Source organism: Mirounga leonina, unplaced genomic scaffold, assembly GCF_011800145.1.
Source record: "Mirounga leonina isolate KUSES-001 unplaced genomic scaffold, KU_Mleo_1.0 Mir_175, whole genome shotgun sequence".
Taxonomy (NCBI): domain Eukaryota; kingdom Metazoa; phylum Chordata; class Mammalia; order Carnivora; family Phocidae; genus Mirounga; species Mirounga leonina.
This window is the reverse complement of record NW_023270453.1, coordinates 14,336,816-14,351,821: the sequence shown is the minus strand read 5'-3', so window position 1 is coordinate 14,351,821 and position 15,006 is coordinate 14,336,816. Positions and strand designations below refer to the sequence as shown.

Below are 15,006 nucleotides of genomic sequence, written 5' to 3'. Positions count from 1 at the left end.
CCTCAGAAGCATCGTATCACGGACAGGTAAGGAAAAAGACAGGTGCTAACAAAAGAAAACCACCATCAAACAAAAATGAGACAAAGAAGAAAATTACAACCAGAAAAAAATAATTCACAATCCTGTGCTTTGAAAGTGCAGTAATCAATCTCACAAAAATTCTCAAGTTCTAAGATGTATGTTCATGGAGCTCACCTTGATTTGGATGACGTTGCTGCTGAACTACATGCTCCTTTATTCAAATTAAATGTAACTGGAAGAAAAAAAATGATGTATTTTTTTACATGTATATTTCATCATATGTATTATATATATATATAATGTGTGTGTGTGTGTGTGTATATATTTCAGGAAACTTATAAAACTTATCAGATAAGACACCACAATGTATCCACAAAGAAAGCTCACGGACATTTTGAATAAACGAGAGCTGGAATGCTCCTATCCAGAGATGACGAATTCCTGCAGATAATACTGAACGGATGCTCACAGAGCTGGGAAAGATCTACATATGATCAAGCTATAGGGGACTGCCTTGGCCGCTCCCCATATCCACGGGCCCCCTCTCCCCATGCTAAGGGGACAGGACTCCAATTTTGTTTCTTACACCTCGCACGCATGGCTTGGAGGATGATAGAGTCTGAATGTTTGCATCCCCCTAAAACGGGTATGTTGAAAACCTAATGCCCAAAGTAATGGGATTAGGAGGTGGGGGGCTTCGGGAGGTAAATAGTAAGGTTCTTTTGCTCTAAACCAATCAAAATGATGCCACTTCCTTTCCCAGTGCCTGTTCTTGAGGTGGAGGCTGATATGGACTGGCCAGTGATATTCAAAAGGAAGTCTGCTGCCTGGAGGAGTGTCTCCTAGGAAAAGTTTTCCTGCTCACAGGGGACTCCAGAAGAGATGCTCTCTGTCATCCTCTGGACATTGTTGGGTGTGCATACGATGGCTGAAAGTGCCTACCACCACCTTGTGTCCAGCTCCTGATGGATGGCCTAGCATCCAGAACTGCCCTACCTCTGGGATTCTTGTTCTGACAAGGTATTTCCTTATTATTTAGGCTAATTTTGGTCGGTTTTGTTACTTGCAGCTGAAAGCATCCTACCTGATTTATTGTTACCTTTTCATAAATCGGTAAAAACAATGCAATCCAGACAGATTATACATCTTGCCCCTAAACATGGTGCTAGTTTTTGGCAGAGCCAATATAAAATCATCCATATTAAAAGAAGAATAGGAAAAAAGTAAAGCCACCTTTTTCTTCATCATTTTCTCTGCTTAATTCTGTAAAAATAGGAGCCTCCTAAAAGGGAAAAAGAAAAAAGAGTATGAAGGTTTGGTTCACAGTGCATTTACTATCAATATTCAATAGTCCCAATTATGACTTGCTACCCATGTTGCAAGGCAGCTCCAACATGCAGCTCTAAAATGATGAAAATCCAGGCACCTGGATGGCTCAGTCAACCAGTTAAGCATCTGCCTTCGGCTCAGGTCATGATCCCAGAGTCCGGGGATCTAGTCCCGCATCAGGCTCTCTGCTCAGCGGGGAGTCTGCTTCTCCCTCCCCCTGCTAGTTCTCTCTTGCTCTCTCAAATAAATAAATGAAATCTTAATAAAAAAAAATGATTAAGAGCTTGTTAAGAAATTATATGTACTGCAAATATTCTTCAACTAAGAATTATTCTAAAGGGGAAAAAAGTGGCTTCTCTGTACCACATCCCAGAAGACTACTTACATTTTTATTTCTACTATAATTTAAACAGGAAACAACATAAAACAATAAACCTTAAGAATTTTAGCTAGAGGATGGGGCACCTGGGTGGCTCAGTCGGTTAAGCATCTGCCTTCGGCTCCGGTCATGGTCCCAGTGTCCTGGGATTGAGCCCTGCATTGAGTCTGTTTCTCCCTCTCCCTTCCCCTGCTCATGCTCTCTCTCGCTTGCTCTCTCAAATAAATAAATAAAATCTTAAAAAAAGAATTTTAGCTAGAGGATTACTTTAAAAAGCAAAACACTTCTATACTGTGGGATAGTTTAGTGTAAGATCAAGAGCCTAAAACGAACTCAGACAGAACTGCAGGTCAAACCCACCTCTGCACATTATTAGCTTCATCACCTGTCAATCTCACGATCTCCCTGTACCTCAATTATTCTGTCTTTAAAATGGGAATAATATGCATATGTAGGGATGTCATAAGGATAAAATAAAGGAAGCATTTAGCATAATGCCTGCAATAGTGTTTGATAAATGTTGATTGTTTTTTCTATTAATAAAAATGTTGTTCTTGAGATCCTGCTGGGATATTCTTTCTCCATTAGGATCTCACAAAGGAAGGCGAAAGATGATGTTGCTTTTTAAAAATTTATAATATTTAAGAGTGCGATGAGGAAGCACTGATCAGTAGGACTTCCACTGCCTTTTAGGGGAAGATGCTATTTATACTTGAAAAGTACGAATTAACTTGAAGTTTTTAGTAGAATTATGCTAAAATGTTAAAAAACAATGCTATTCCAAAAAGTAAACCAATTTCCTCTGTACATGATGTGATCCTTCTTAATTTCCACAATAGGAAATTACCATTTTCCCTCTATTGAAAGCAGAGGTTTAAAATGAAAAAGGTAAGAGAAGAATTTCAAGAATAAAGAACTTTCAATCTTAGGCAAGGGTTTAAATTTGACAGTTACAGCAGTTTAATAACCATTGTTATTTTAATTTAATACAGAAAACTCCTAAAAGGCTGTGTGAATACACGCATATGAATACACGGATATGGAAAGAGTACCATAATACACATGCACACCCATCACTTATCAAGGAGGTCAACTAACATGGTATAAAAGTTGACTCATGAACGGATCTTTACTTTCTTATTGCCGACTAATTCCTGCATCTCTCTGTACAAAACAGCTTCTATAAGACATGTACACTAATGATCAGAGCAGCTGTATTCACCATAGCCAAAAACTGAAAACAATCCACATGTTTCTCAAAAGGGGAATGGATAAATTGTGTGACGTTCATAAAATGGAATAGCAAACATCACTTTTTAAAAAAGAGTTAAACACTGATAGGAAAGAATATAGGTACAGGAAACATAAAGAACTTCTGTTTAAGTTAAAGAAGCCAGACAGAGAGTATATGGTATGATCACATTTCTACAAAGTTCACAAACACACTAACAGATAATCAACAGTGGTACCGGAAGAACCCTGGTTCCTTCTTGGGGGACGGGGACTATTAACTGGGAATGACTATGACCCCTGGAAATGGTCTATTTCTTGATCTGGTGGGTCGCTACATAGGCTATGCGTCCATCTACTTCCATCCATCCTGCTAAAGACACATACATGTGTAAAATTTCACTGAGCTGTCACCTTAAGATTAACGCCCACCATACACTTTATCACATGTATCTTATACCACAAGAAGCTTTTTAAAAATATTAAATGGCTAGTAGTTTCACATATATACTAGGTTATATTTTCCTGTACTTTTGATATGTAAGCACCATGAGGCAGCGAGTTTTTACCTTCTGTTTACTGCTCTATCCCCAGTGCCTAGAAGAAGGCCTAGAAGAAGGGGGTACCCAATAAATATTTGTTAAAATAAATGCCTTATTCTAGTTATTCCAACATCTGAACCACCTGAACCATGTCTTCCTTCCCCCATTTGTCTGGGTTTTGCCCATTGATTCTTCAAGCCCAGAGGTTGTATCTACCTTCAGATACTCTGCATCCTCCCCAGAATGGGGTGAATGCTGGCCCTATAGGTTCCCACACTGTGTTTAACTCCGGCACTATGTTAATTCCAGCCCAGTGATGTGATCTGCTCTGTCTTCCCCATTAGCTATCGCCTCTGCCTTAGGGATAAGGAAACCAAGGTTTAGAAGATTATATAATTCTACGAGACCGTGAGTCAGTAAGTTAGGAATTGAACCCAGATTTGTCTCAACTCCAAAACCTGGGCTTTTATACTTGGCCATCTTTCTTCTCTTAATTAAGGAACAAGACCTACAAAATTCAAGTCAATGCTTAAAAATTTTGCTTCCTGAAGCCTTTCTCTGTTGCCTCCCAGAATGATATTGTTGCCCACCTGTTCTTTCCCTTCCAGACCTCTTCTCACTTGTTCTTCAATAAATTTGGCTGTTTTTTCCTCATCATCAAGGTCCTGCTTCTTCTTTTTCTCTAGTTCCAGTTGCCGGCGGATAGTTTCTGGGTCCCTGTCTATGTACTGAATATACCAGCCTTTCGGGGTCTCATCCACCTTGCACAAACCTTAAAAGAAAAAACATTTTTGCATACAATCAAAACTAAAAGTAAATACAAATGTGTTCTATCTCTGCATCATGTGCTTATTCATTCAAATACATTCATTCAGTTTTGTATGGTGACGAACATAATAAAATAAAATTTAATTTAAAAAAGTTAAAAAAAATACATTCATTCAAACATTCAAATACACAAATTCATGCAGCACACAAATTTTCCATATTCACAGCTGATGAAACTTAGATATTTTAAGTAGAATATTTTATCTCCTTAAACAGAAAAAATTATTATCCTGATTTTTAACTAGCTAGGTTAAGTCAACTATTTAAGTAAGGGAAACACACAAAAGAAGTATTACCTCGCTTATTTAACTGTTTCTAAGTATTTAACATACAAGGAGTACATGATATTCTGCTAACTTACTAAGTAGAAATTTTCTCCATACAATGGAATAAAGTAACACACTGAATAAGTAATACATTGACAGAAAATTTCTTTCTCCTCTCTTCTCCCTAGCTTCAGCCTAGGAAGATCAGAAATGGAATAAACTGAAACAAAATGTTAAAAAGCTTGTGGTGTGCCTGGATGATTCCGGCTCAGGTTGTAATCTCAGGGTCTGAGATCGAGCCCTACGGGCTCCCTGCTCAGTGTGGAGTCTGCTTCAGACTCTCCCTCTGCCCCTCCCGCTTGTACTCTCTCTCTCTAAAATAAACAAATAAATGTTTTTTAAAAATAAATAAATAAAAACCTCCGTAAGCGGGGTAACAAAAGTTTCCGAAAGTAAAATGAATACAGCGATAAAAAAGGAAGGACTGATAATAATTCTTACCCCAAATGAGAGGATGCTTCGGTGATACATCTTTGAACTATCAAAAGAACCATTCCAGACACTCATATTCAAGTGTAACAAATGAAATCAATCCTGGAAGATTCTGCTCCTGTCCACGAGTTTTTAATTGCCCTACTCATCCTTGTTTCTGTAAATTTACACAGAAACTATGACAGTTCTCTCTCCCTGCATTGGCGCCACATAACTATTTAAATCCTGTCTTATTCTTACCTTCTCTGCCCAGCCACTTAGTAAAATCAGTCAGAGTCTCCCACTGAGTGGCATTCATATGGATGTGCTCTCGATGGCTGATATACTCATTATAAACGATGTTGTTGTGAACTCTCTTAGTGCCTAAGAACAAAATACAACACTGTCAATCCTGCGCAGGTTATAAGATTATGACGTTGTTATATGCACAATACTCGGATGCTTACCAAAGCGTCTCCTGAGAAGTTCTAGGAAGTCATTTCGGAATTCCCTAATAAGGAAAGGAAAGAGAGCATTATGGTAATTCTACAAATATAAAGCATCATCTTCCTGAAATGTAAGCCAGCATACAGTGTGAACACCCAAATGATATACAAGACATCCATGTGAATATCTATTACGAACCTTTAAAAATTAAAAAAGGAAGGAATCCCAAAAGAGTGTAACTTTTAAGAACTATAGTTAAAAGTCAGCCTGGAGTTGAAACTGGAGCAGCCGTAACCAAACTGACTAAACATCTTTGCAGAGGTTCCTTCATCAAGTCTCTTAGTGCTACTGAATGTGGCATAATAATGCAGTTCTTCTTCTTCTTTTTTTTTTATTACATTATGTCAGTCGCCATACAGTACATCATTAGTTTTTGATGTAGTGTTCCATGATTCCTTGTTTGTGTACAACACCTGGTAACAAAACTTCCCTATTCCACAGGAAATTGGCACTTACCGTGTCCCTCTGAACTGAGTACCGTGCTAAGTGCTAGGTAAACATAGGTGAATAAAACAGGAATCTTGACCCAGGTTACAATCTAGCAAAAGCAATCATAACAGAAATCAAACTGCAAAAGAGATATAACGAAGTATCAGGGGAGTGGAGGGAGATGCCCAGAGGTGATCTCTAATATGTGCAGTGAAGTATAAATAGGACTTTAGAGGTGAAGAGGAAGAGGCCATTCCCAGATGGCAGAGAGACATGAAAGCATCACATCTGGGAAATGATAATCTAATTGAGCTAATGTTAAGAGTAGATAGAAATGAGAGACACAGGGGGATTGAACAGAATAGAATAATGGAGCGGGGGTGGAAGACAATAGCTGGAAAATACTGGTAGGGCTAATCTTTGAAGTATCTTGAATGTTATGGTAAAGAGGGTGGGTTTTATGCGTGCAGTGGAAAAGCACCAAATAATTTATTTAGGAATTAGTCTGTGAAAATCTGTGATTTAGAAAGATAATCCTGTGGAAAGTATAGAACAAGAATTCTCGAAGTGTGGTCCCCAGCACAGCAGCATCAACATCACCTGGGAACTAGATAGAAATGCCAAGTCTCCAGCCCCACCTCAGATCTACTGACTCAGAACCTGCCACTGTGGTCACAAGCCCTGCAGGTGATTCGGATGCGTGTAGTGGTTTGTGATCCACTGGCATAAAACATGTCTGGGAGGAGCGGAAGCTGCAGCTGGGAGCCCAGTGCATCCTCTCATTTGGGGTAAGAATTATTATCAGTCCTTCCTTTTTTATCGCTGTATTCATTTTACTTTCGGAAACTTTTGTTACCCCACTTAAGGAGGTTTTTATTTATTTATTTTTAAAAAACATTTATTCATGGAATTAATTTAGGCGAGAAATGATGAGAACTATTATTACTAGAGCCGTGAGAATGGAGAGGATGCAAGTTTAAAGGACACCGTAGAGGAGAATTGACAACAGGGACTTCCCAGCCTCGCGTTCCGGGTAGGCAGTTATCAGCCAGCCCAGGATAACAAGCAGGTGTGGTGGGCAGAATACTGCCTTTAGCTTTAAAATGTTGGCTCTGAGAGAGCCTTCAGAAACATAGAACTGTGCAGAGAAAAAAAAAATCTACACCTTAAGACAGATGTTAGGAATGAACGGTGAGATTTAGGAGTCATCCAACACAAAGGTTAACAGCTGCAAGAATAACGGAACTCCTGGAACCCCTGTACTATGGAGGGAAGGAAGCCAAGCGGGCGTTCTGAAGAACGTTCTTGCATTTGAGGAGCTGGGGGGACAGGCAGAGGGTTAAGGAAAAAAGTAAGCAGAGGGAGGAGGAGTAGGAAAGAATGGAAAACAGAGGCGTTCACGGACAGTTAAGAGCACCATCCACTGAGAAAAGATAGAGAGGAAAACGGAAAGAGGCACAAGCGACCCTCCAGGGGGCTGGTGGAGGAGGAGGGCAGCTACCGAGGATGCAGTGGACGGGCGTAGAGAGGAAGGCTCTGGCCAGACTGATATTTCCCCAAATGTGGCACATGTATCCAGTGTATTCCAGATGTTCTTAGGCGGTTCACAGATAAATCCTTTCTGCCCTTTTACACTGTGCTACTTGCCTTGATGGCACGAAAGCCATGCAGGGAGAACCTGCTGGCATCTCAGCCAAGTCCAGGCAGTAGGCAATGAGGCCACCCTGGACTAGCGGCCCAGGTCTTCTTCATGGGCAGGCGCTCTCGGTGAAAGTCAATGCCAGTCTCACTGAGAATGTCCTTGACAAAGCAGTATCAGTAACAGGATTAAATCTCAACCTGTGGGGCTACCTCTGTCCACTATCCTATGTGATGAAATGGGATTATGAGTAAACCACCTGTTGCTGGACAGTGATTGTCTTGAGCAAAGCACTTGTGCAATCGTTTGAGCTTTGCGCTGAACTACCTTTTTTCACGGAGCACCATTTTTATTGGAAAGAATGACTGACAAATCAACCATGATTATTCCAAATTGGATATTTAGTAGACATTTCCTCAAACATAAACAAAGGGAGCCTTGTCATATCCAGGAAAACAATGGACGGTATTTGTTGCCAATGATAAAATTTGAGCTTTCGAGCAAAAATTTGAATCTGGTCAACTAGCATCAGTCACTGTGAGTTTGACATACGTCCCAAAACTTAAAGACATTTCCAATGACACTGATGCTCACATTAATAAATATGATTTTATAGTTACTGTGTAACAAAATGTGTCAACATTCAGAATACTCAGTGAACCAATATTTTCCAAATGACCAACGCATGATGATATAAAATCATGCATGGGTACGAGATCCATTTAAAGTGAAAGATTGAGGGATCATAATGTAATAGAATATAAAAAGTTTGCTGATGTGGTTTCAGATTCCACACTGCAACTGATCTTTAAGAAACTACTCATGCCAGGGAAGCCTGGGTGGTTCAGTTGGTTGAGCCACTGACTCTTGATTTTGGTTCTGGTCATGATCGAGCCCTGCGTTGGGCTCCACCCTCAGCGGAGAGTTTGCTTGTGGATTCTCTCCCTCCTTGGCCCATCCTCCCACTCATGCACAGGCGGGTACACTCTTTAAATTAATAATAAATAAATATTAAAGAAAAAAGTTTAAAAAACTCCCATGCCGTTGTTTTGATGTAGTATCAAAGAACATCCAAAATTATCTGAAAAAGGCTATTAAAATATTCCCCCCTTCCAACTGTACATCTATGTACAGGGTAGGCTTTCTTTAAGTGCTTCCCAAAACATTTGAAACAGACTGAATGCAGAAGCAATTGTGGTATCCAACTGTCTTCTATTAAGTCAGACATTAGAGAGATTTGCAAAAATGTAAACAGTGCCACTTTTACTTTTTTGTTTTAGAAAATAAAGGTTTAAAAAAAAAGAAAATATAGGCTTTTTAAATTAAAAAATTCATTTATTTTGACATGTAATAGGTTTATTATTTTAAATAAATTAATAAATACTTTTTTTTCATTTTTAATCTCTAATTTACAAATAGCACTGTATCAATATCAAACATAAACAAAAGCTCTTTGGGGCTCTTCAATAATTTTTAAGGGTGCTTAAGTGCTAAGTCCACTCTCGGCCTCCTTAAGAGCTCTTCTCCTGTCCCTCGGCTCAATCCCATGCCACTGGCCTGATGTCAACGCTCCGTCCTAGAACTTTGGAAAGAAAGAGCTAGGAAACTAAACATTAATAGTAATAATAATTAACAGCTATTAATCGAGTACTGGGTACTCTTCTAAACACTTTAAAAGTATTAACTCATTAATCTTTATATAAGCTCTAGAAAATAAAGCAAACGCTTGGAAGATGCTGCTGTTTTTAGTCCCATTTTACAGATGAGCAGACAAAAGCACAAACAAATGTAAGTGGTTCAGCCAGTCACACAGCTCATGAGTAGAGAAGCCTGGATTTGCAGGCTTAAGGAAGGCAGTCTGACTCCAGAGCTATGCTCTGAGCCACAACTGAGTTAGAAAGAGTTTTTTATGCTTGAAGTGCAAGACTAAATTGTGAGGACCACTTTTGCAACAATTTCATACTCTGATAAACTGTCAAAGGAAAACAAAACCTGAGCACAGGATAATACAGCTATCGTGTTAATGTGTAAGGAATAAACACAGCTCCCAATATAGAAAATACTGAGCATCTACTAAATGTCCAACTCAGTAAAGCTTATGAGCAAAGGATGTCTTCAAGTTACTTACTCTGAAAAATAATCCATAAACTGCTGAGGATTTTCAGAAGCCAGCAAGAGTTGTCTCTGATGAGATTCGGACATACAGTGACATTTGAAGCCATTCTACAAACATGTAAAGGTAGTAGTTACATTCTGATTTAGGTCATCACAATGGGCCCTAAACAGAAGTATTTAATCAACCCTAAAAAGCTACTCTTTGATAATAAATTGTAAAGGGAAGAAAAAAAAAATAGGAAAAAGGAAAAGAAAGGGGAAAAAAAGAAAAATCACTAGCTCTAAGCACACTATTATATTTATTTACAAGTTTTTTACGAGGTTGAGTTATGCAACACTGCTAACCAAAGAATAATTCCAGATTAAAGAGAGAAAAACAGCGCTTTGGAAAACAGACATTAGTGAGAAATGTGACAGGGCACAGTACCAGAAGAGTGACTTTGTTTTTTAAATCACTTTAACAAATTCTACTGAGCGCCTACTTCATGTAGGGCTGTGCAAGTGCTTGGAGGGATGGAATGAAGTAAGATGGGCCAGTAGTGAATTTCCACGAAGGGGACTATTTTCACTCTACTTTAGTTCATTATCCAAAACACACTGCGGCATATTACAGAAACCTCATGTGAAATACACTAAATCTGCATCTTCTTCAGATGACTATAAAAAAATTACAAGCTTTGACTTGTATCTACTCAACTTAACATTTACACCTGGTTCTTCATAGAAAGAGAAATGAAAAATGTGTCTCTCCTCCTGTATTCCCCATCTCGGTGAACAGCACAATCCCACACCCACAGCCAGGACCCTAAAGACAGGCATCCTCGAGTCCTCCTCTACGTCTCCCTTCCACGTACCACTAAGTCCACTCTCGGCCTCCTTAAGAGCTCTTCTCCTGTCCCTCGGCTCAATCCCACGCCACTGGCCTGATGTCAATGCTCCATCTTGATAAGCTTCCTAAGCTCTGGTCGCCCACAGACTACCTACACTGTTCCTGCCTCATCTGTGTAGTACCTGTGAATTACTCTTACTTAATTGTATGTTAAAAGGAAACTTAGTATCAGTCTCATAAATGAAAAAACCAGTACTACTTTCCATAAATTGAAAATAAATCAATAAAATGAAAACAAAATGATGTTACTAAATTCTAGAAACCCATGAGTGGATGGGCAGAAGGGGATACTCTGGATCTGATCTTCTCCCTCAATTTTCCAACACTGAGAGAGGGGAGGACCTTAGAGGGACTAACTTCTCCTCCTACAGGTCACCCTCCCAGGTAGGGAAGGCAATAAACAGATTTGAGGGCAAACAGGACAGAACCACCACAAGTGTCTTACTCTGAAATTGGTAACCAAAGGAAAGAATTAAGCCTTTAACCTCCTTTTCTCACAGGAATTATAATTTAGGGTAACATTTAAGGATAACCAAATAGGCCTAGTTAATGAGAAAAAGGACATTTTTTAGAAAAGAATGGTAGCCAATAATAAATTTAGAAAAATAGAGAAAAACAACCACTTTGCAACTCTTAAGGCAATAATGGACTCAAGCAAGGATGCTAAAACACCTAAGTAAAAGACTGATGGGAAACTAGATATATTCTTTACTAGTTACTTGCTCTTGCAAGAGGAAAAATATTACTTTCTAACATTACTTTACAGGCTGTCATATTTACTCAAATATCCTAGCACTATCAGATATTTATGAGCTTCCTTATGTGATGTAATAGGAAATACATGGGATCACCTATCAAGTAGTCTTCCCCAAAATATTTAACCTGAACCTAATCAAGCCTTCAGATCTAAGTTCCAGTTTATAGAAACTATAAGTTAGAGAAGGAAGGTGAAAGACAACCACAAGAAAACCTAATTGTTTCATACCAGAAAGTGGCAATGCTCCAAGGCAGTTACTGGCCTAGTCTCTTCAAGCCAGTATCAGAAAAACAACTGAATAGCAAAGATACGAAAGTAACTCAAGAATCCAGTGATAGATGAATGGATAAAGAAGATGGATAAAGACATACACAATGGAATATCACTCAGCTATAAAAAGGAATGAGTTCTTGACACTTATAACACTATGAACCTAGAGGGTATTATGCTATGTAAAATAAGTCAGAGAAAGGCAAATTTCATGATTTCACCTATATGTGGAATCTAAAAAACAAATGAATAAACAAAAACAAAAGCACAATCAGACCTATAAATACAGAGAACAAACTGATGGTTGCCAAGAGGGGAGAGGAAAGGGGGGTGGGAGGATGGGCAAAACCGGTGACGGGAAGTGGGAGATATAGGTCTCCAGTGATGGAATGAATATGTCATGGGAATAAAAGGTACAGCATGGGGTGGGGGTGGGGGGCGCCTGGGTGGCTCAGTTGATTAAGCGGCTGCCTTCGGCTCAGGTCATGATCCTGGGGTCCTGGGATCGAGCCCCATGTCCGGCTCCCTGCTCAGCAGAGAGCCTGCTTCTCCCTCTCCCTCTGCCTGCCACTCTGCCTACTTGCTCTCTCTCTCTATCTCTCTGTCAAATAAATAAATAAAATCTTAAAAAAAAAAAAAGATAGCATGGGGATTATAGTCAATGGTATAGTAATAATGTTGTATGGTATGGATGATAGCTATACTTGTGGTGAACACAGCATAAGGTATAAACTTGTATATGCATAAGGTATAAAATATGTTGTACACCTGAAACTAATGGAACTAATGTAATGTGTGTGTAATGTGTGTCAACTATAGGCATATAAAAAAATTAACTAGGGGCGCCTGGGTGGCTCAGTCATTGAGCGTCTGCCTTCGGCTCAGGTCATGATCCCAGAGTCCTGGGATCGAGCCCCGCATCAGGCTCCCGGCTCAGCGGGAAGCCTGCTTCTCCCTCTCCCACTCCCCCTGCTTGTGTTCCCTCTCTCGCTGTGTCTCTCTCTGTCAAATAAATAAAATCTTTAAAAAAAAAAAAAATTAACTAAAAAAAAGAAAAATAATTGGGTTTCAGGGGGGCAGAAGGAAGGGTGAGGGAAGTGGGTTCTATACTCAGTTTAGAATTGAGAGAGAAATAAAAGCCCTAATAACTGACTGCAGAAATTTTTAAGGAAACAAAACTATTCTGTATGATACTACAGTGATGGATATATGTGTCATTATACGTTTGTCCAAACCCATAGACCATCCAACATCAACAGTGAACCCTACTATAAACTAAAGACTCTGGTGATGATGATGTGTCAATGTAGCTTTACTGATTGTAATAAAAGTACTACTCTTTTGCAAGATGCTGATCCTGGGGAAGTTGTATATACGTGAGGCCTGAGTGTGTATGGGAAATCTCCGTACCTTCCGCTCATTATTGTTGTGAACCTAAAAACGCTCTTTAAAAAAAATCTGTTTTTTAAAGTCCAAATAACAAATCCAATTCATAGCTTTTGATTCGATCTTGGTTTGCAAATAACTTTTAAAAAGCATTTGTGGGAACAAGTGAGGACATGTGAATATGGAGTGTGTATCAGATGACATAAGGGAATTTTTATTAATTTTGTTATGTGGGATGATGTTCATCGTGGCTATTTTGAAAAATATCCAAATATCTTAGAATACTTAGGTATTTAAGTATTTAAATACCAAAGTATTCAGAGATGAAATATCCCGATATTTGCAACTTACTTTAAAATATTTCTGAGGGACGCCTGGGTGGCTCAGTCGTTAAGCCTCTGCCTTTGGCTCAGGTCATGATCCCAGGGTCCTGGGATGGAGCCCTGCATCCGGCTCCCTGCTCAGCAGGGGGCCTGCTTCTCCCTCTCCCTCTCCAACTTCCCCTGCTTGTGTTCCCTCTCTCGCTGTCTCTCTCTCTCTGTCAGAGAGATGAATAAAATCTTTTAAAAAAATATTTCTGAAAAAAGTAAAGATAGGCAAGTTGCTTAAAATGTTAAATATGGGTAATGGATATATTAATGTTCACTGTACCAGTTTCTAGTTTTCTGTGTGGGAATTTCACCTTGACTATTAAAAAGAAAGAACTGGAGAGAAATGAAAAGGAAAAACTGCATCAGTGTTATTCAGTGTAAGTCCTACTTAAGTATCTCATCTCTCGCTGCAGAAACACTCGAGTAGATTCTTCCAATTACCCAATGTTCCCCTGCACCTACCCAATCCAACTCAGTCTCCAGAGAAAAATAGGATCCTGTCACTAGCTTGCTCTCAATTCTTCAAGGTGCTTTATCATCCACCTCATTAATGAAAAAAAGTATAAACTCCATTGTATGGCATACAAAACTTCCTATATCTGCCCAAAGACCCCCTGAGCCACTGAACGCATAATTCACTGATTTAAAACTCACAATCTTACCGGTAGGTACAATTGTTATTTCCACTTTACAAGATAAGCATACAGGCAGAGGGAATGTAAGCAACGTGGCCAAAACTACATAGTTAGGAAGTGGCGCGGCTGGGATTCAGGATTCTGACAGTCTGACTCCCGTCCACGATCCTATCCACAGTAATCCCCTGGGCCCGACACACTGTAGGTGCTCCATAAACGCTTGTTAGGTGAGTAGTGTGCCAGAGCTTAGTTGTCCTTTTTCATCTAATCCCGAAAAGAGATGTGAATCCTAACTATCCTGTTTAGTCGAGTCAGGTCAGAGATGATGGTTACTCTTCTCCCCCAGGCATCCGGTGCTGCACTATTCAACGCCCCCCGTTTCATGACAGCTTGAGTAGCATCACGTCTACGAGAGCTGCAAAACCTTTTCTTATTTCATTTGTTTTTGGAGGAAGATCGTGGAGGAATGAGGTGTTAGAGACCACTGGTCCCCCTAGGATGAGGGCTGCAGGTAAGGATGGCCCTACTGACTTGAGAAGCTGACTCGCCCAGCGCGAAACCCACGACTAGAGACCTGAGATCCACTCCCTCACCCCCAGTGTCAGGGGCTTGAACCTGGATCTCCAGCAGGGCCCCATCCAGGCCCGCCTACCTCGTCCCGGCACTGCTTCTGGCACATCTGGCAATACCAGCGCAGCTTCTGAAGCCCCTTGGATTTGATCCTGTTGGCGATGGCCTTTGGGGTAAGAAAATCTGACTTCCCCATCGCGACCACGGTAGCGACAACTTTGCTGAAGCCCAGCGCCTCGCCAACCGGAAGCGGAATGAAGCTGTCGGGGGGGCGGGGGAGGAGTGGGCGGGCCAAATACCAGCCGCGAGCCGGAAGGAGGTGGGGCCTCCGGAGGCTGAGCACCCAACGCTCGCGAGGCTTCCCGTCCGGCG

General features: G+C 40.2%; 1 protein-coding gene across 1 annotated transcript in view; it reads right to left on the bottom strand.

Annotated features, from left to right (window-relative positions):
* Positions 1–14,958, bottom strand: part of KIN (Kin17 DNA and RNA binding protein) — a 33,017-nt gene extending 18,059 nt beyond the window's left edge. Inside the window, exons 1-7 of the mRNA XM_035021682.1 lie at positions 14,717–14,958; positions 9,770–9,864; positions 5,534–5,577; positions 5,328–5,450; positions 4,092–4,273; positions 1,255–1,303; positions 196–253 (exon numbers count right to left, since the gene is read on the bottom strand). Coding sequence (XP_034877573.1) covers positions 196–253; positions 1,255–1,303; positions 4,092–4,273; positions 5,328–5,450; positions 5,534–5,577; positions 9,770–9,864; positions 14,717–14,830 — 665 coding nt within the window. The 5' untranslated portion in view covers positions 14,831–14,958. The remainder of the gene's footprint in view (positions 1–195; positions 254–1,254; positions 1,304–4,091; positions 4,274–5,327; positions 5,451–5,533; positions 5,578–9,769; positions 9,865–14,716) is intronic.
* Between the last annotated feature and the right edge of the window lie 48 nt (positions 14,959–15,006).